Source organism: Pleurodeles waltl, chromosome 5 (genome assembly GCF_031143425.1).
Source record: "Pleurodeles waltl isolate 20211129_DDA chromosome 5, aPleWal1.hap1.20221129, whole genome shotgun sequence".
Lineage (NCBI taxonomy): Eukaryota > Metazoa > Chordata > Amphibia > Caudata > Salamandridae > Pleurodeles > Pleurodeles waltl.
The window spans coordinates 1,775,851,720-1,775,873,540 of record NC_090444.1 but is presented as its reverse complement, the minus strand read 5'-3'; the positions used below and the strand labels follow the sequence as shown (position 1 = coordinate 1,775,873,540).

At 47.3% G+C, this 21,821-nt stretch overlaps 1 protein-coding gene across 3 annotated transcripts in view; it reads left to right on the top strand.

The window, feature by feature from the left end:
• Nucleotides 1–21,821, top strand: part of BABAM2 (BRISC and BRCA1 A complex member 2) — a 795,977-nt gene that overhangs the window by 69,948 nt on the left and 704,208 nt on the right. For all 3 annotated transcript variants that reach the window (XM_069236219.1, XM_069236221.1, XM_069236218.1), the window contains exons 3-4: nt 6,893–6,969; nt 19,025–19,119. In XM_069236219.1, the coding sequence (XP_069092320.1) occupies nt 6,893–6,969; nt 19,025–19,119 (172 nt within the window). The remainder of the gene's footprint in view (nt 1–6,892; nt 6,970–19,024; nt 19,120–21,821) is intronic.

Below are 21,821 nucleotides of genomic sequence, written 5' to 3'. Positions count from 1 at the left end.
TTTTTACTCCCCAGGACCAAGCAGTGGGCAAACCACCCACTTGAGAGACTGTGGATTTGCACTCCCCAGGACCAAGCAGTGGGCAACCAGCCCACTTGAGAGAATTGAGAGGCTGGCTTTGCACTCCCCAGGACCAGGCAGTGGGCAAACCACCCACTTCAGAGACTTGAGAGACTGTGGCTTTGCACTCCCCAGGACCAAGCAGTGGGCAGTGAACCCACTTGAGAGACTTGAAAGACTGTGGCTTTGCACTTCCCAGGACCAAGCAGTGGGCAAACTACCTACTTGAGAGACTGTGGCTTTGCACTCCCCAGGAGCAGGCAGTGGGCATGGAGCCCCGTTGAGGAGCAGTGGCGTCGTACCATCATCCGGCTGTGATGCACCCCTCACCTTCTCCCTGAGGTGCCTGTTTTTTTGTCGACCTGATGCCCCTGCAGTGTTCTCTCCGTTTTGAGGCAGGTGTCATGTGTGGGCTTCGCCCATGGTTTTTGGGACCACTGGTCCACGGACATTTGATGGGACAGTGTACGGACTTATGTACTTGCTGTAATTATTTCTGTATACTGCTTATTTGCTGTTCTCTTGGGCTATCTGATTGTTTGAATATTACACTAGTTAAACTCATTTCGTTTGGTCCTTGCCTTCTTCCAGGGGATGACGGGGTGTATCAGTGATGTTATTGGATATGTGTGTGTGTTTTTGTGTGTGGGGGTGGGGGTTTTGCGTGTGTGTGTGTGTGTCACTCTCTTTTCCCTCCTCCCCTCCCCTCCCCTGTGTGCTAGGTGCAGTACTCACTGTGGTTGTCGCCGCCGCCGCCTTCTTTTCACTTCGTGGGGTATTAAGAGATACAGCAACATGGGCAGCACCTGAAGTTTGGACTCCATGGCGTCCTGGTTCTTCGTTGAGTGTCGTGAGGTGAGTGGTTTCGTTTCCAAAGACTGTTTCCGCCGTCCTTTTGATGGCATTGGTACCGCCCCGGAAAATCTGGCGGACTGGTGCCTTGTAATAGTGTGGCGGTACATAGTCCTCCGCCTGCCTGTTGGCGGTGTCCGCCGCGGTGTTTGTTGCTACCGCTGTGGCGGTCAGAGTGTTAAAGTGGCTGTCTGTGTTGGCGGTTTCTGCCATGGTCGTGATTCCATTTTGTTTACTGCTGGCCTGTTAGCGGTATTACTGCTGCTTTATCACCGACTGCCAGGATTGTAATGAGGGCCAAAGTCTCTACAAATCGTTCATTAATTGTTTTATTCCTCGTATTTGTTCCTTAGTGGCAGGTTTGAGTTTCACAATCTTCCTACCATATCCCTGTTCGAATAGTGTAACGTGTGTGGTCTTTGTGGGTTTCAATTTTACATTCCTAAAATGCTACTAACAGGTTCTTCGCAATAGCCCCTTCATTCCAGTATCGCATTCTTGATGTTTTGAGATGATGTATTATCTTCGGTTTTGGTAGTCCTGTATGGACTCTGCATCTCCCCAGTTAATAGACGAACTATGGATGAAGCCAGCATTCTTGGGACTACAGGGCTGTCTGGGCTACCTTTTCAGAAACAGTGAGAAAAATATGGGATCTTCCCCAGGGCAGAATAGGGAATATTTGGATGAACATGGGAAGTCTGCAGTGACAGTTGTGCGCTGGGCTAGGTTCTTTTATGTTTTTTTCCTGGGATGTCTGCTGTTGGGCTGTGTGTAGCTGTATAGCCTGTTGGTGAATTTGACAGTCAGCTAACCCTTGCTGCTGTATTTGGATAGCCAGCCCCAAGTACTGTTGGCCTTCAACCAGCTTCTGTATACGGGTCTGTATTTTTAGGGTTCGTAATCCCACTTCTGCACCACACCTACCCTACAAAGCATACCTCTACTGTTGAATGTGAAAGACCTTTGTCTTCTCACTGTATCATATACATATCTATATATAATCACCCCTTTTGAGATGTTATCCTTCATAGCTCTTCCCCTCTTCTGGTCAATAATTGTCTCTCAGTCTCCTCTCTAAAGTTTACTTTCAGGGATCATATCACATCTTTTAAAGGACATGCAAAACATTCATTCCTGGATCTGGATCCTAGGTCTAGCGACTTGTCTGATAGTTCTTTTTTGGAGAGAGATTCCTCTTGTGCCCTTAGCAGTCTTTCGCACCCTGGAACAAAGAAGATGGTGCTTCTGTCTGGTAACTTCCAGGGTCTGCTGCGCCCCCTCTCCTCCCCACTTAATGTGACCTAGTGGGAGCCTTCTTCATTTCCCAAACCTACCGACGAGGCTCTGCAGCTCTCCTTGGTGCTGCTTTTCATGTTCTGGATTTAAATACCCCGTTTGTGATCTGCCTCTTTCCTTTTCTGATTCTGATAGGGCTTTGGCATGGAAGAAGTGTGCTGTGTTATCCTTGAGGATAAAGGATTGGTCACTGTTTTGCAGGGGAAGTCTTGGGCAACGCCTCCCTCCGCTTAAAAACCAACCCCACCTTCTCCTGGAAAGAATGCCTCGACCTAGCATTTATCATCCTGCCAATCGTTCTCACTGACCGCAAGCAATCTCCTAGCCCACCAGGAGGAATCCTGTTGGGTTTGTAACTGTGGTCATATCTTCCACGGGAGCTGGATCTAATTGGGAGCATAATGTTAATTTAGATAAATGCTCGTTCTGTCCACTATTCTGCCTTTGAGAATTCTCCTGTGCCGAACATCGGTTGTCTCTAGTGTGCCCATATTGTAAACACAGGACCCGTAAAGCCAGGTTTCAACTTCACAGCTAAAGGCTCTGTCTTCCGCCTGGTGAGAGTGTAATGGCCCCTGCTTCATACTGCCATTTATGAAAACTGCCGTGTTGATCCCTTACCCCTGTGACCTGTTTGCTCAAGCTAGACCCACTTTCTGTGCGATGTGTGTTCCCTGCTTTCCTCTGTGATGGGTTTACATGTAATTGAGGCGGTTGAGATCGCCAGGCCCAGACTGTTACTTCAGAATCCTTACACAAGTTTGAAACTGATGTTCTTTTGAAAGTCACAGTGGTGACCCTTTATTCTTTCATCCTGAACGTTTCATGCATTCAAGCGCCATCCTCCACATATTCTGGCCTTTCGGGTATGCATTGTTGGGAGTGATCCAATACCCTGTCTTCCAGAGAGTGCATGTCTTTAAGAAAGGTAGTCTGTTAATTAAAAATTGAGCCAAAAGACGTTTTCTAAGAAAATCAATTACATTTTGTTTACCGCCATACATCATGACTTGCTAAATACTCAGAATCTTACACTCCGCTTGCCCATGATGAAGGCACAGAAACAATGTCCATTCATTTTGGAACTGGTAGCCTTCCTCAAACTCAAGTTCCCAGTTTTTAGAATCCATCATCGACAAGCATATCGCCAGATGTTGCAGGCGCTCTGCTTGTATTTTTATTGTACGCAAATATTAATAAAGTACTTAGGCAGTACTCTGTAAAAATGGATCATATAACCTACACAGTAGTTACCATGATGCACATGTTAGATTCCATATCTGGCTCTCTCCTACTCATGAGTACCTGGGACCTTATGTGGGAGTGTAATGTGTTGTCAAATTCCTCCTCGATCTTAGTTTGGCTGTACCAACATGGAACGTCCTCACGTGGAAAATATCTTGCATGCCTTCTAGAGTGATTTTTCAGGTTTCAGATAGGGAGTCTTGTGAATTGAAGACAAAGCTTGTATTACGACTGTCAGGGCTTCAGATACAATGAGGAGTGTGTTCAAGAGTGAATCTAGACTTCTGTAATGTCCTTCTCTCAGTTTTGATCCATCCCCCAAAGTCACTTAAAGATAAAGGGCCAGATGTAGCAAATTTTAAATTTGCGAGGTGCAAAGTGCGAGTCCATGCGACTCGCACTTTGCACCTCGCAAATTGGTATGCAGAACGGTGTCTCAGACACCGACTGCAACTCGCTATGGGGTCGCAATGACCCACCTCATGAATATTCATGAGGTGGGTCGCAAATTGCGGCCCCATAGCGAGTATAGGCACTCGCAAACATGGAGGCCTGCTGTCGTCAGCAGACCTCCATGTTCGTGACTGCTGTTAAATAAAGCAGTTTTTTTTTTTTTGAGTGTAGCCCGTTTTCCTTACAGGAAAACGAGCTGCACTTAAAAAAAAAACGAAACCTTTAGTTTCGGTATTTTTTCAAGGCAGGGAGTGGTCCCTTGGACCACTCCCTGCCCTGAAAAAATATTTGTGGGTCCAGTCACAAACTGGAAGGGGTCCCATGTGGACCCCTTCCAATTTGTGAGTGGGTTACCATCCACTTGAAGTGGATGGTAACTGCGATGCCATTTGCGACCGCGTACGCGGTCGCAAATGGTATTGCATACCACTCAGACTCGCAAATAGGAAGGGAACACCCCTTCCTATTTGCGAGTCGGAAATGCATATTGCGAGCCGGTACCGACTCGCAATATACATTTCTGCATAGCAAAGAGGCATTTGCACCTCGCAAACGGCGATTTTCGGCGTTTGCGACGTGCAAATACTTTGCTACATCTGGCCCAAAGTTTTGTCCTGTGGGGTAAATTGCTCTCACTAAAAATAAAAATACCGAATATCATTATCACTGGGGATCAATCTGCCCTTCCCTTTTAAATCTTTAAAAAAGCTGTGCAACCCTTGATTTGGCTATTGAGACTCCCTATTTGCGTATATATAGGTTTTTGCCCTCGTCTGTCACACCTTAAATTTGTGATGGATGCCCCTTCGATAAAGCTGTGCAGAGGGGAATGGATATTTACTTGAAATGGCTCCGTATTAGTATATGCTGAGTAACAGGAATTCCTACAAGGGTGGCACAATCCTTTGCGACTTTCGCATCGCTGTCAGCCCTCAACCCACTTTGTGCATTCTGTGTTGTCAAGAGCCAACCCATAAGGCCGCTCATGGCCATTCACCATCCTGCCTATATCTAAGCTCTGCCCCCTTAATGTGCCACCTTTGTCCCTGCTCCAAGGTGGTGGGGGAGCTGCAGGCGACTCTCAGGCGGTGGTGAGACAACAGCAGTGGAACCACAAGCCCAAAAGTGCAACGTGCAATAAGCAAATGAGTTCTGAAATTGGCACTCCAGTGCTGAGAGCCAGATAATGAGACTGCTCGCGACAGTCCTTCTAATGTCTTGGGTGAAACCCGCAACGTTCCGGCTCGCACCCGCTCTAGTGCGGTGAAGGAACTGCTGTCCTGGTTACACTGTGATGGTGTGGGAAGGACGAATGAATCTTTATTGCCTGATTAATTAAAATCATTACAACATGTTTAAAGATAATAAAATAAAAGAAATAAAATAGCCATCAAGAGATACCATTCCGGTGCCAAGAGTGATGTCTAGTCATGGCACCTTCTATGGGATGCTGTAAAGTGCTATAGTGCCCAGAAAGTCACCCCGACCTGGGGTCCCCAGATGTTAACCACAAGCTGTTTACATGACTGGATACCCATAATGCCACCTTCTACGAACGTCAGCCAATTGTTCACCAGTTGACCCATACCCGTTTCCAGTATCCAAGGCCATTAGGTGACAGGGGGAGATGACTTGGGCGGCAGGAGCCATCTCGTCAGAGTTGTTTCTTTGAGGCCCCCCCGACCTCCACAAGTACCTTTGCTAATTTGGCTCCTTGCCTGACGTAAGGCTAAGCACAGCTTATGGAAGAATTTTCCAAAACGGGCCTGTTCCATGGGGGCTACTGTGGTGAAGGTAAGGCTTAGGGCTTCTTTGCATGTTCTCACCCCATGTTTCAAGAACATAGGTTTTAACAGGAGGTGCCGATCAGATGCCAAGCAGGGGCAACAACATACAAGATGTTTTATTGATTCAATGTGGTATTTACGCAACATGCATTCGTGCATGTGCCCTTGTGCAGTTTTCCACTTCCGTCGATATTCCCAGGCAAGTAAGGTTAAAAGGCGCATCTGAAGGATGTACTGGAACGCTGTTCAGGGATTTCTATGCCCTTTTGGTAATTTTGTCAATCTCTACAAGTTGTGTTCTTTGGCAGTCCGTGTTATATATCAAGCGGGTTTCTTTTTGCATCGACACAGTATAGACATGAGCATTGTCGCTTAAGGGGAGTCTACAACATGTCAGAGGGTAAACTGAGCCTAGTGATTGAACAAACGATCATAGCAGTGTAAGGCAAACCTCTGGTCCCAACATTCTGCCTGGTAGGACCAGTATCTGAAATGTTTTGCCTTGAAAAATATTGCCTAATCACTTCAAGACTCTGTACTGGACTTGTTAATGTGTGGATTCCTCTAATGGGATTTGTGGTGCCAAATTTAGTAGGAAGGTCTGCCCCTCTCAACTTAAGATATTGCATGTACTCCTAAACTATTGATACATTTAAAATTTGGTAACTGAGGTTGCTTGGAGCATAAAAAAAGGGAATAGGTGGCAATAATCTGTGAATGGATCCCCAGAAGCTTAATTGTCGCTAGGTGGGATGCTGGGGTAGACATCAAGGGGGTTTGGTTTGAAAGGACAAACGGTAATATTTTCCTAGCATTCGAATAAACAGGACTACTGTTTAAAACTCTTAAAATAATATTAGAAGCATAAAATTGCTGAAGCTCTGCCTCTCGACTTGAATGAAGTTTGATCTCAGTCAACTATTTTTCTCCACTTGCTGAAATCTTAGTAAGAACTGATTGGTTACAATGAAATGCAGTCAGGTTGATCAATGCACTTTGGAACATGATTTTCAAACGAGTCATTGCCACTCTAAATGTTGGATGTTGCCTGAAATTCTTTTCAAGTGACAACTACACCAACAAATTGTGCATGTGTACTTCGAGATAATGAAAAAGACCTTTATAAATATTTCAATAATTGCACTCTTATATTCATTACAAATTTCTGGTTTTATGATTGCTCTGTTTATTTTCAGTTGCACGTCATTGACACCTGGACCAAATTGTGACCGTTTTAAGCTACATATCCCGTATGCCGGAGAAACACTGAAATGTAAGTATATACTCACTTGGGCATTGGTTGCCCTACAGGTCCACAATAAGGGGGGCTATATACCTTTTTGAATTTTCTCAAACATTTTTTATTATTATTATGTCAAGTGTTTTGAGAAAGCCAAATGGTGAGGTTGTGTGTCCTTTAAAAAGAGTCAGGACATTTCTGATGGCTACTTCTAACCTCAATTTCCTCACCTTTAGAATATTTGTCAGATTGGATCTGAACACTAAATAGAGACTTAAAAGTAGAACTCCTGAGCGCTAGTAGGTGGCGTTGTGCAGCTCTGTGCCAATGTCGTGCGTCTACAGAAGTGACGAGAGAAGCTACATATAAGCGCCACCCTTGCTTACTGATGTCAGTTTCTTTTTTTCTGTTGCTTCAAACACAGATCTGGAGCTTCTCATTTAGACCACATTTTGTCAAAAATGTCCAATCTGCAAAGGAAAATGTTCCCCTCCACCCCCCGTCCCCCCACCAAAAAAAGTCAACAGAGTTCAAACTGTGCATATGCTGCTGCAAACAGATGTCTGTGACAGACCCTCAAGCAGTATGTCTGGCACCTGGGATCGAAGAATCTGAACGCCATATGGGATTGTGAGGCAAAGCTTTATGTCACCCATCACAAGAAGACTTTACAAGGTGAGTAGAAAAGAAGGTCCCATTCCCAGTGTTGTTCACACAAAGGTCATCCTGGGTAAGTAAAGAAAAAAACATAAGAAGTCAAACTAGTGATCTGCTCTTTCCCACCACTGCCAGGATCCAGAGGTCGCGCAGTGGTCTCAGCCTGCCTCCTGGCCTTGCTCCTGATCTCCTTCAGGGCGGATTCTGAGCCCAGTCCTGCTACAGCCAGAGTTTCCAGGTCCCTATGCAACATTGCAGCTTGTAGGGACCTTCCAAGAGGCCATTCTTTGTATTTTGGGCACTTAGGTGCTTTTCAGGCTCTAAGAGTTCTCAGGGTCCTTCAGTCTGGCTTCAGCCAGCAGGTTAATTCTGGGCAGGGTCTATGTCCCTCGAACACACATCTGCTTCAGCACTGGCACTGGCACTGGCACTGGCACTAGTGTCGGCTTTTTTTCTCAGCTGCATCCTCTGCACTATTTCCATTCACAATGATGCCGGAAAGGGGGCTTGCAGCATATTGAACTGGTAATGATTCCCATACCTTGGCCTTACCACGCATATGGCTTGAACTTTGCATAACCTTTTCTGCATTGTCTCTGATAATTACAACTTTGATAAAGCATATGATTTTATTCCCCAAAAAGATTAGGCCAGCTTGTATGAAGAACCTCATGATACCAGTTGTCTGGATACTTCTCCAGACACTGGCCTTAGTTTCTCTTCCTTCTCCTGACACTCGAGAAAATGCCTCCTTCGGTGTTAGGCATAGAACAGCAGAATTATTAGCCTTCCAGCTATGGAAGTGAAAACAAATGTTTTGACAGAGGCACTCCAGCCTGGTAAGCCCTTACAGAACCTTTATTTCCATTTTATAATGCCCCTAAAGATACCCTGCGGGGCACTTGAACAAAACCATGTTCAGGACCACCAGTCAACAGGCAGGTCACTCGCCACCAGGAGACCCAGCCTTATGTACATAACAGCCTTCTTCTGATGGATACAACTACCTGTGGATTCCTCACCTGATGAATACTCCCATGGCGCCAGCATTTGACGGAAATCTTCTTACTAGTCTCTGCACGTCGACGAGGACGTCACTCTAGCCCACGCGACGCCGTCTGACGTCATACAGGCAATAAGAAGTCCTCGCCGACGTGCCGATGACAGTTCCCTTTTTTCCGTGCATTCGAAACGGTTATCTTCGAGGGAGTTACTGTTACCTTCGTGGTTACAGTGTATTGTCTGCTGCGTAGTCTTCTCTGCGGTAACAATGTCTCAGAGGAAGTCGGGTTTCAAGCCCTGTCGAGAGTGTGGGGGCAAGATGTCAGTTACAGATCCTCACTCCGACTGTCTATGGTGTTTGAGCTCCGACCACGACGTCTCGACTTGCGATTCATGTCAACACATGAATCCGAAGGCCCTCAAAGAGCGCGAGGCCAAGTTATTCATGGCAAAGTCAAAGAAGAAGGAGAAACATCATAAGAAGTCTTCTTCGCCAAGGTCTCACCGGCGTCATCGAGACTCCCGGCGCCGTAGAGACTCACGACGTCACTCCAGCAAGGAGTCTCATTCGAGGTCTCCTTCGGCTCGGCGTCGGAGGACTTGGGAGGTCAGCCCCACGGTCACGCCGCATCCATCGACGCCGTTGCCCTCTCCGGCGTCACCGACTTCACCTGGTCAGGCGTCAGTGATTGAGGTGGTGCAGCCTCTTGTGTTTTCTCCGGCGTCGCAGACGTCGAGGCCGGCGTCGGGGTCGCCCTCGATCCAGGCACCCCAGTATCCGGCTTTTCCCACTCCTGGAGCCGATAGTACCGCGTTTCTTAATGCGATGTATACCATCTTTCAGCAGATGGCTCCAGGAGCTGCTCCGGCTGGTCCTTCGGGGCCCTTGGCCTTTTCGTTGGGTGATCCTGCGCCTCTTCGTCCGGCACCCTTTATGCCCTTTCTCCCTTTTGGGAATGTGGGCTCGGCGCCGGTGCCGGCGTCGGTGGCCGCTCCGGTGGCTTCGGATGTTTCGGCCCCGGAGGTTGCCCCTCTGTCGAAGTCAGGATTTTGCCTTGTGACTCCGGTTGGTCCATCGGCTCCAAGACCTCGTCCTCCGGCTCCTGCCTCGGCGCCGAAGCTGCCTGTGGCGCCGGACGCGGCGTCAGATGCTTCTGGAGATCGGCGCCGTTCTTCGACGTCGGCGGAGGCCATGTCGACTCCGCGTATCGAGGAGAGACTTCATTCGAGGAGGCGTGCTCTCCGTCTTTTAGAAGAGCAAGAGTACCAGCGAGTTCTAGAGGAGGGAGAGATTGAGGACTCTGGAGACGGACTGCATGGTCTGGATACAGCCAGTGGGCTGGACACTTCCCCTGAGTGGGACCTTTCATCTCCAGGGGAATATACGGAGGAGGCTGCTTCCTTTCATGCTGTGGTGAGGAAGGCAGCGAGCTTTTTGGACCTGCCTTTGCCGGTGGCAGAGGCAAAGCAGAATTTGCTGACAGAGGTATTGCATCCGGCCTCTGCTGCAGCTGAGCCTCTCTTGCCATTTAATGAGGCTTTGCTGGATCCGGTGTTGGAGGTGTGGAAGAAGCCGGTGTCTTCCTCGGCCGTTCATAGGGCTGTGGCCAGGAGGTATCGAGCTGCACCATCTGACCCTGGCTTTCTCTCTAGACACCCTACGCCGGAGAGCTTGGTGGTGCAAGCCTCCTGTTCCTCAAAGTCAGCGCCTGGTTCCTTCCCGACGGTGCCTGGAGACAGAGACTCCAAGAAACTGGATGCGCAGTCCAAGAAAATATTTTCGTCATGCAGTTTGGCGTTGAAGGCCACCAACGCCACGTGCATTCTGGGGAGGTACATCCATGCGCTGATGGATGATATTTCGTCTTCATTCACGGAGCTTCCCCAGGGTCTTTTGGATGTGGTCTCGGACGCCCAGGCTGCCGCGACCCAGATTATCCAGTCTGGGCTGGACACGACCGACTCGGTGGCCAGGGCGATGGGCACGGCTGTGGTGGCAAGAAGACAGGCCTGGCTCCGAAACTCAGGGTTCTCTGCGGATGTGCAGTCGACCCTGCTGGACCTCCCGTTTGATGGGGACAGACTGTTTGGAGCCAAGGCAGATTCAGCCTTGGAACGATTTAAGGAGAGCAGAGCCACAGCCAAATCGTTAGGACTGCAAGCTCCTTCTTCCTCTGCCTCTTCTAGAATTTTCAGGAGGTTTCGGGGATTTGGGCGTGGCTCTTATTCCTCTTCCTTTCGGGGGAGGTTCCAGCAACCCGCCTCTTCCCTCCCCTATAGGTCATTTAGAGGGAGGGGGAGGGGTGGGGTCCGTACCAGAGGAGCCTCTCAACAGCACTCTGCCTCTTCCTCGTCCTCTGGAGGGGTGCAGCAGGGGAAGCAGCCTTAGGCTTCCACCGTTTCCCACTCACTCCTCTCCTGTAGGGGGAAGATTACAGCGTTTTCTCCACAAGTGGAAGTCTATCACAACGGACACTTGGGTTCTCGGCATTGTGGGAAAAGGCTACGCCCTTCCCTTTTGGGAGTTCCCGCCCCTCATCCCGCCCCGCCCATCTTATTGTTCAGAAGAACACCTCCTGTTGCTAGAACAGGAGGATCAAGTCCTCCTTTCAAAGGGCGCGGTAGAGTTGGTCCCAGAGCAGGAAAAGGGTCGAGGTTGTTACTCAAGATACTTCCTGATTCCCAAAAAGGATGGTCAGTTGAGACCAATCCTGGATCTGAGGATCTTGAATTGGTTCCTCAAACAGGAAAAGTTCAAGATGCTGACCCTAGCACAGGTGCTTTTGGCGTTGAACAAGGAAGATTGGATGGTGTCTGTCGACTTGCAGGATGCTTACTTTCATATCCCGATACTCAAGTCGCACAGGAAGTATCTCCGGTTTGTGGTAGGGTCGCAGCACTATCAGTTTGCGGTCCTCCCGTTTGGTCTTACTTCAGCACCTCGAGTCTTCACAAAGGTGATGTCAGTGGTTGCGGCGGAGCTCAGAAGGAAGGGGATAGCAGTATTCCCTTACTTGGACGACTGGTTGATCAAAGCCAAGTCCCCGGAGCTTGTGTCGCATCATCTGCAGTCAACAACCCAGTTGTTGTTCGACCTGGGCTTTTCGGTGAACGTGCCCAAATCTCACCTGGAGCCCTCTCAGCGCCTCCTGTTCATAGGGGCAGTACTGGATACAACATTGAGTCGAGCCTTTCCTCCGCCTCAGCGGATTCAAGATATTCAGGAATTGGTTCCAATGTTTCGAAATGGAGCGGTAGTTCCAGTCCTCAAGGTCCTTCGTCTGCTCGGTCTGTTCGCCTCCTGCATTCTGTTGGTCACGCATGCTCGCTGGCACATGAGGGCTCTTCAGTGGTGCCTCCGAAGGCAGTGGTCTCAACACAAGGGAGATTTAGAAGGTACTGTCAAGATCTCCAGAGATGCTGCTGTGGAATTGAAGTGGTGGATTGCGGGCAACAATCTTTCACAGGGGAAGCCGTTCGCGCAGTCGCCACCAGTGGCCACGGTAATAACGGATGCCTCCACCCTAGGATGGGGAGCTCATCTGGGGGATCTGGAGATCAAAGGGCTTTGGTTTCCAGAGGACAGGTGTTTCATATCAATCTGTTGGAGTTACGGGCTGTACGTTTGGCTCTCAAGGCCTTCCTCCCATCCCTTCGTGGTCAGTCGGTACAGGTCCTGACGGACAATACTACCACGATGTGGTACATAAACAAACAGGGAGGAGTAGGGTCGTACCTCCTCTGCAGAGAAGCTCTTCGGCTATGGTCCTGGGCAAAGGACCATCAGATTTGCTTGGTGGCAAATCATCTGGCCGGGGTCTTGAATGTACGTGCGGACAGTCTCAGTCGCCAATTCTCGGCAGACCACGAGTGGCGTCTCCATCCAGATCAAGTCTGTTTAATCTTCCAGATGTGGGGGTTTCCTCGGATAGATCTGTTTGCCACTCGGGAGAACGCGCATTGCCCGTTATTCTGCAGCCTCCAGTATCCGATGCAGGGAGCGTTGGGGGACGCGTTTCAGATAACCTGGTGCGACCAGTTGCTTTACGCGTTTCCCCCCATACCCTTGATTCCTCGAGTGTTGAGGAAAATTCGCCAAGACCGGGCCCAAGTCATCTTAATAGCTCCGGATTGGCCAAGGAGGGTATGGTACTCCGACCTTCTCCAACTCTCACTGTGCCCTCCGCTCCGTCTCCCTCTCAGGGCAGACCTCCTCTCGCAGTCGCAGGGGCAGGTTTTACACCCCAACCTCCAGAGTCTGCACCTACATGCTTGGAGATTGAACGGGGCAACCTGAGTTCCTTCTCTCTCCCGCCTGATGTAGTGGATGTTATCTTAGCGGCCAGGCGACACTCCACTAAATCTATCTACGCTAATAGGTGGTCTAAATTTGTTATGTGGTGTGGAGAGAGACAGATTGATCCCTTACATGCTCATCTGTCACATGTTTTGTCTTTTGCACTGTCTCTAGCGCAGAAAGGTTGTGCAGTAGCTACCATTAAGGGTTATTTGTCGGCCTTGTCAGCCTTCATTTGTCTTCCAGACCAACCATCGTTATTTAAATCCCCTATTGTTCTCAGATTCTTGAAAGGTCTTCTGAATCAATATCCTCCAAAACCATTCATTATGCCTCAATGGGATTTGTCCTTGGTCCTGACTTTCCTTATGGGGTCCCCTTTTGAGCCTATGCATTCTTGCCCCTTAAGGTATTTGGTTATTAAAACAGTATTCCTGGTAGCTATAACATCTGCAAGGAGAGTGAGTGAGTTGCAGGCCTTATCGGTTAAACCCCCTTATATAACGTTTTATGGGGATAAGGTGGTGTTGAGGACCAAGGCTGCTTTCCTTCCGAAGGTTGTTTCACCCTTCCATTTGGCTCAGACAATCACTTTGTCCACGTTTTATCCTCCGCCTCATCCTTCAAAGGAGGAAGAAAGACTACATCGCCTGGACCCAAAAAGGGCGTTGAGCTTCTATATCGACAGAATGAAGGGTATCAGGCTGGAGGATCAGCTGTTTGTCTGATACGTGGGCAAGAGGAGAGGAAAGGCAGTCCACAAGAGAACACTCTCCAGGTGGGTTGTTCTTTGCATTAAAATCTGTTACTCTTTGGCAAAGAAGGATCCGCCTGAGGGCATTAGAGCTCACTCCACCAGAGCTAAGTCGGCCTCTTCGGCCTTGGCCAGGGGTGTTCCTGTGGTTGACATCTGCAAGGCCGCAACTTGGTCGTCCCTTCACACTTTTGTGAAACATTACTGTTTGGACTCTGAGGTCAGAAGGGACGGTCATTTTGCACGGTCAGTGCTGCAGGATTTCTTGGTTTGACCATTTAGGCACCCACCGCCGGGCGTGGTACTGCTTTGGGACTCTATTCATCAGGTGAGGAATCCACAGGTAGTTGTATCCATCAGAAGAACGAGTTACTTACCTTCGGTAACGACTTTTCTGGTGGATACATTAGCTACCTGTGGATTCCTCACGGTCCCACCCGCCTCCCCGTTGCCTTTTTGGTCTCTCCAAGCAATCCTTGAGTGTGCTCCTTTTGGTCTTCAAAGTTGCAATACATTTTGCATGTATGATATTTGTATATATGTGTATATTTATATATAAATCTATATATATATTGGGTATATACATGATTCGTATGTATAAATATATTTATTTGTTTAAAAAAAAAAAAAAAAAAAAAAAGGTTATATTAAATCTACAGCTATTTTATTGCAATGTTGTGTGATTTACAATATTAAGAGATGTTGCTTTGCTCTTTCATTGCATTGGGTTATTATTATTATTCTCATGCACGTAAAAAATGTTGGTACTGTCATCGGCACGTCGGCGAGGACTTCTTATTGCCTGTATGACGTCAGACGGCGTCGCGTGGGCTAGAGTGACGTCCTCGTCGACGTGCAGAGACTAGTAAGAAGATTTCCGTCAAATGCTGGCGCCATGGGAGTATTCATCAGGTGAGGAATCCACAGGTAGCTAATGTATCCACCAGAAAAGTCGTTACCGAAGGTAAGTAACTCGTTCATCGCAGAGCTTGATGTGCAGGCTACCACTGCACCGAATAGCGAGTCAAAACGAACAGAGACATTTGGCAAGCATATTGTCTCCCCTACGAGTCTTGCTCTGAGGTCACTGAATGCCAGCTGTCTTTTAGGCTGCTATTCCCGTGCCCTTTAGGAGGCAGTGGCACAAATTCTACTGGCAATTCAGAACGACCTTCGGACATCTCTTACTCAAGCTATCCAATGTGGCCGAATTGCAGCAAAATTCATAATCTGTTCGTGCCTGGCCATGACTGATTGCCTAGGTTGTGCAGTGGGCATGATCCACTTCAACATCACGTCTGGATGAGGTATATGGGCTTCTCCGGAGACTTCCAGTCATCCCTAATAGACATGGCTCTCCCCTTTTTGGAGAAAAGACTGCTTCAGCCATAGAACGTTTCAAGGAGAGTATGACCACAACATCGGTCGGTTTGCATCTGTCAGACAATTCCTCCTGCAATTTTGTCCCGTTTCTGGCTACGGTAGAGTTTTTCAATTTCATCAATGCCAGCATTCTGTCAACCCAATAGGCCTTCAGCCTTTTTGCAGCCAAGGTTGTAGCTCACAAAGGTTCCATCCAGGGACAGTATGCAGCACGGCTGCATCAGCAGCTGCATACTTACTTCAGTGTGTCCTTGCTGGTACACAGCTGCTTTGTCAGAGGCAGGATTCTATGTTTCCTCAAAAGATGGCAGACTACCACTTCAGACAAGTAGGCCACACCTTCCACCACCATTCAGCATATGACTGAGAACCACATGCCCCTGTGCAGCCCTTTTGGCCAAAGGGACCGTAGAGAGGGTTCTGGCGTCGGAACTAGAAACAGGGTGTTACTCAATACTAATTCCTGGTGCCGAAGAAGGATAGAGGTCTTCGTCATATTTTAGATACTCACACTTTCAAAGCCATCCTGCAGAAGGACAGATTCAAGATGCTCATACTAGCCCAGATCCTGTCTGCCGTAGGCCCTTGAGTCAGTATGGTTGGCTCTGCAGGATGCTTAATTCCATATGCATGTCCTGCAGGCCCACAGTCACTACCTGCAGTACAGACCGGGCCAGGGGCATTTTCAGTTCACAGTGCTTCCCCTCAGGTGTTTGTGAAAGTGGTGGTTGCAGCACACTTTAGGAAGTCAGGGGTACCTATCTTCCCCTGCCTCGATGACTGGATGCTGAAGGTGGGCTTTGGGCTTCACTATCAACATGCTGAAATCACACCTGACTTCTTTGCAGAAGCTGGATATTATACAGTTTTATGTCTCCCCCCTGTAGCAGCTAGTCCAGGACCTTCGAACTATGATCCTGATTTTTCAGCCTCTGCCCTGTATCTCAGTACGGATGACTCTTATGCTCCTGAGATTGTTCTGAATCCTGCTGACGAAACATGCCAGATGGCATATGCAGGATCTGATGTGGGACCTTAAGTCCCATTGGGTGCAGCACTAGGGGAATTTGTTGGATTGTACCCAGGTTTCAGAAGAGACTGCAAAGCTTCTGCAGTGGTAGCTAGCAGAGGCTATGGGAGTGCGATTGGGTCGGTGGCAGACTTCTCTCTCTACCCCACCCAGAACTGACAGTGGTGATGGATCCATCACTTCTGGATTGGGGAGGTCATCTAGAAGGGGTGGATATCAGAGGCCTCTGGAAAAAGTTTGTCTCCTCATAAATGTGTTGGAGTTGCGGCCAATTCGTTTGCCGTTCCTGCCCACTACAAGAGGAAGTCTGGTGCAGTTGCTCACACACAACACCACTGCCTTGTGGTACTGCAGCAAGCAGGGTAGGACGGGGTCTCAAATTCTGTGCCAGGATGCTCTACGCATTTGGAAGTGGCTCCACCACTATTGTATTTGTTTTTTGGTGAACCACCTGGTGGGATTTCTCAACACAAGGCTCAGCCGCCGATGCTTAGTGGATCATGAATGGTAAGTGATCCAGGAGATGATGCAGGGTGTCTTTTTGCCACCACCAAAGATGTGCAATGTCAGCACTTTTACATGTTGGTGTTTCCAAGACAGCTCTCACTCGGAGTTGCTTTCCATCTGGGGTGGAGTTCAACAGTCCTGTATGCCTTCTCACCGCTGCCTCTTTTGCCCTGAGTTCTGAAGAACATCGGAACTGATGAGGCCTAAGTAATCCTAATAGCACTGGATTGGGCAAGGAGAGTACGTACCTGGAGCTCCTGGGTATGAGCAGCTGTCCTCCAATCAAGGAGGATCTTCTATTGCAGCAGTATGACAGGGTACTGCACCGGATCCTGTTCAATTGGCATCTCCATGCTTGGAGACTGAGCAGGGGCAGTTGACCTGCTTCAACCTTCATCCTCAGGATGTTGATATCATCCTTGCGGCGAGGCATCCCTCTACAAAACCTGTGAACACTGCTCTTTGGGATAAGTTTGTGGCTTTGTGCAGCACCCAGCAAACTAACCAATTACAAGTTAATGTGTTTGACATTTTGTTGTTTGTTTTGTCGCTGGCCCAGCAAGAATTTCCTTTGGGCACTGTTAAGATCTATTTGTCAAGTCTGTTGGCTGTTTTGTGTTTCCTAGATCAGTCTCCTTTATTTTAATCATCTGTTGTGATGAGGTGGTTGTGAAAGGTTTGCTACATTTATTTCCACCAAAACCATTTGTAATGGGGCTTGAACTTAGTTCTCACTTTTTTGATGTGCATCCCTTTTGAGCCGCTGTCCTTTGTCTATTAAGACGTCTGATGTTTAAAATGGGCTTTCCGTTGCCGTAACATACGCTAGATGTGTGAGCAAGCCTGCAGCTTTCTGTCAACCCACCTTACATGACATTCGTTCCAGATAATTTGGTGTTTAGGACCCAGGTTTCCTTTCTATTAAAAGTAGTCCTTCCATTCCACGTCGGGCAGGCTATCACCCTAACACCATTCTGTGCCCCACCTTTGCAGTAAGCTTTTATATTGATTGCACCAAAGAATAACGGGTGAACTACGAGTTTTCAGCCCACATCACCTCTCTGAGGAAACCTTGGACTGCTCTACCTTCAAACTCAGCGCTGAAGAGGTGTGCTTCGTTTTCAGTTTGGCCGGGCCAGTGTTAAAAGACATCTGTTGTCACAGTTGAGCTTCTGTAACTACCTCATGCCCCTTACCCTTCATAAAAAGTCCTCTTAATGGGCTTTCGCTTTTACTTTCCTAGAAGACTAACAGTTTGCGGGTTTGTTGAATATGTATATCCCCCCCTGATTGGGCAATGCACAGTCTTTGTCTTCTAGTTTGAGCAGAAAGGAGGGGTGGGTTGAGAGCTTTGTGTCAGGGAGACCCAAAACAAAGACACAAAGGAGGGAGAGGCTTCTTCAATCAGCTACTTCTCAAGTGTTGGCGGTAACACGTCTGAGGGAAGAATGAAGCAGAAAGGTGGCATGACTGTCCCTACTCCTCTAAAGTAGCTCCTTCCTTTCACAGAAGCCCGACCCTCTTCAGAGAACCTCAGGAATAGTCCTACTATCTACATCCCTGCCTGACAGGCTCTCTCCATCCTCCATCTTGTGTACCATAGAAGCAAAGGGGATCAAAAACGGATTCCTGTCCTCATACAGTACAGCACTACAAGTACACTGCGTGAGGTAGTTGGTGTTTTAGCAAGGTATTGAGGGAAGTTATAGTGCAGCATGCTGTGAATCACGGTGGAAATTTGGAACATGCATCTGGTTTCAGTGGCAGGCCAATGACGGGAACGCAGGACCAGAGCAGTGTGGTTGAATCAATGTGTGACATAGGCTGGACGGACCTTGTTGAATTAATGTGTGAAGGAGGCTGGATGGACTTGGTTGAATTAATGTGTGATGGAAGTTGGATGATCTGATGCTTGAAAAAGCACCAGTAGGTAAGCAAACCTGACTTTAGGAATACCCATGAGAATGGTGTTTAAATAATCCGGTCTAGGCAGAATTAGATCTGGAATTAAGATTATGGAGCTGGCTCAGGAATGAAGTTTCTAATAGACTTCAGAGCCTACAATGGTACTGTACATTTCTCACCATATGCTTTACATGTAAGTCAGTGTGCACTTTTACATCTAGGAATGCTCCCTAGATGTGCCCTGCATGTTTGTTTCTCTAAATAAAAGAGATGGTCGTGCTGAAATCTACAGACATTAATTTAAATTAATGCTTTCCCTGTTTTAATTAATGGATTCCATTAAGTGTTTTGTTGAGCAGAATTAGGATATTTGTAATGTTGGCCATGAGTTGCAGCCATGATTGAGTGAGTGTAATACTTCCAATTTTGTTTAACTTTTTTTCTATTAAATGTGACAATTTCTAAGACTTGTTTTTTGGAATAAGTGGCTGACATTTTAGAGCATCCCAAGTATCTGATTGTTTCTTCATGTCACTTTTAATTTTCGTTCCAGGGGATATTATTTTCAATGCCCTGTACCCAGAGCTGCCACCAGATTTTATTTTTGGAGAGGATGCCGAGTTCTTGCCAGATCCCTCAGCCCTTCATGTAAGTAAAACTACTATTAGCACAGTACCAATTCTTTTTTGGAGGATCAGTCACCAGGCTTAACACTTGCTTTAATGCTAGGACTTTTTTTCCAATTAATGTATTGAATGACAATGAGCAAATATCTGTCTTGTGGCGCTAAATTCATTCATCTCTGAATTGTGAACATTTTAAATATAATCTAGGAGTTGTATTCCATGCCTCATAAACTAAACATTCTGTCTTTTTATGAAAGTGGGATGTAAACACTTTCTAGCTATCAATAAATAATAAAATGTTAATTAACTAAAACTTTAACAATGTACAACTGTGGCCATGTTTCCTTTCCGAAAAAGAATATTAGGAAGGAAACGGTTTAAATTTCTCCTTTGACAAGACCTCAAAGTCCAGTAGAATTCAGATGTCTGCATCTCAGTAGATCAGCCAGGTTTCTAAAGGTCACTAGAACTGCTTAGTTTATTTCTGTTGCAGGTCACAACATTCTCCCTATAGAAGGGAGTGAGACAATATGGGACTTGGCGTATAGGCGCATCAGTCTTTAAACAAGAGGATGTATGTTTTAGCTGTTTTGCATTTAGTTGGTTGGTGTTCTTCCAGTGTTAAATTTCTAACTGGCAGAGGCCAAGGGCATTCATGATTTATGTCAGTTGTTTTTCTAGTCTGAGGATCATCTGAGTGTTGTCAGGAAATTTGTATCCGCAAAGGCCAAAGGTCTTGATAGTACCTGGGAGACAGCAGAGGTGCAAATCTGGAATTCTGAATGATACTTGACTCAGTGTTGAAAGGGGATGAGTCAGATGTTAGGTGTGAGCTCATAGGTAGCTACCCACAGAGAAATGAAGAGATCCAATCAAGGGCAGTCGTTCGAATTCCGAGAGCGATGAGTCTGCACAATAGGGTAGCATGAAGCTCTGCACGACAGCGTAGCATTAAGCACTTCGCTGCAGACAGTGGAAAGATCAAGCCTTTCTTGTCCACCGGTGTCTTGCATTTGCTCCAAAAGAAATGAGTGATGATTCAGTGCTGTGCCCAAGGTGGAACTGTGTCTGCACCTCTGCCCTGGAGTTTGCTGAATTTGAGAAGTTGTGTGTAGGCTTCTCTGTCGTTAGAATGCACCTGAAGCATCCCTTGGAGATGGGTCTGGATCCTCTTGAGGTCACGAGAGAATGAGCTGGGAATTGTTTGTATAGGTCCTTTCAAGGGGCACCCACAAAGGTTGTTGGTAGGGTTCCCTCGAAAATGCCTAACAGGTGGAGGGGGGGAGTATGCAGTTCTGGGCTTATTGCAGGACTTCACGGGTTTTGGGAGTTTTTGTCTTGTGGGGAGAAGGTGCATAAAAGCACACATGCATCAGGGTGTTGTCTCCACATTTGGGTTCCGGTGGCAGTTTTGTACAAATGTAGATGTGAGTTCAAGGGTGTCACCAAGTTGTTAAAAGTTGGTGATGTCAACGGGGATGGTCCCTGAGTTCCCAAATTTGGCAACGGTCTTTTGGATTTCCCTCAGTGCTGAAGCTGATTCTGGGTTGCTGGCTGAGAAGAATGATCTCTTTTCTCTTCTGATGGGCGGTTTCCAGTACTTGCTATGTGGCCAGCTGCATGGCTTGGCCTCTCCTGCATACCTTTACTTCCATCACCGGTCCAGTGCCCTAGTTGTCACTATCCGTAGTGAGCTGCCCTAGTGAATCATCTGGCATTCCACTCTCTCATGGTATAATTATTTCCTTGATATGAAGGGGTAAGTGGAGAGCCAACGATAGCCGTAAATCAAACCTTTCAACTGAAGATCCTGCAGGATGAGATTCCTTCAGATATAGTTATTTTGAGGTGTGTCTTTATGTAATGTTTCATTGGAGGCATCAGTTCAGCATGATACATGGAAAAGGCAAAATAAGCCCACATTCATCTTTGTTATTTCAGTAAGGGTTTCCAAACCAGTTGTGAACAGATTATATCAATCATCACAGTCTCTGGCTCAAACTTATGTATTTCCCTTGCTACCCTCCTTTGCTCTTTTGAGGTGCAGTTGGGGGTTGGGGGGGACTCCTTTGAGGCTGTTACCTGCTCCTTTGGGGTAAGATGGTTCTGTTTATGGGTTGATACTTTAGCAAGTTCGAAATTCCTGCCGAAGCTGTGGAAGCAAACCTGGGGAGGCATCTGCTGCTGATGCTACTGCTATAGCTCAAGGGATGTAACAGCACCACTGCTGATCGAGGCCTGATGCAAAGGAGCCTGTCCTACAATACGGATGCCTGTCTAGACTAACCTAAAAGACCTCACATGTCTTGGGAGAAACTTATCTGTTTGCTTGAGATGCAAAGGCCTTCAGGGCACTGCCTCCACTGATCCAGCTCTCACCAGTCCTTCGCCTTTTTCTACTCCATCAATAAAACTGACAACTGATCTTTAGACTGGTAATTCCAGCCTGGAGAACAACACAGAAGACATCAGTCCTTCAAAGTATTAGTTCTCTGTCGCAAATTCAATTAGTACTGCATCAAATATATGCTCCAGAACAGATGGAGAAGAGAAGCATATATTTGATGCAGTACTAATTGAATTAGCTCTGTGAGTTAGCTCTGACACAGATAGAGACAACAAAGATTCTTCTTTATTTAAAGTGACAGAAAATGTAAGTAAAAAGTGTCATGCACCCCCAGAAGCAACTTACTATCTTTGAAGCCTCCTCGGCCTGTGGACACA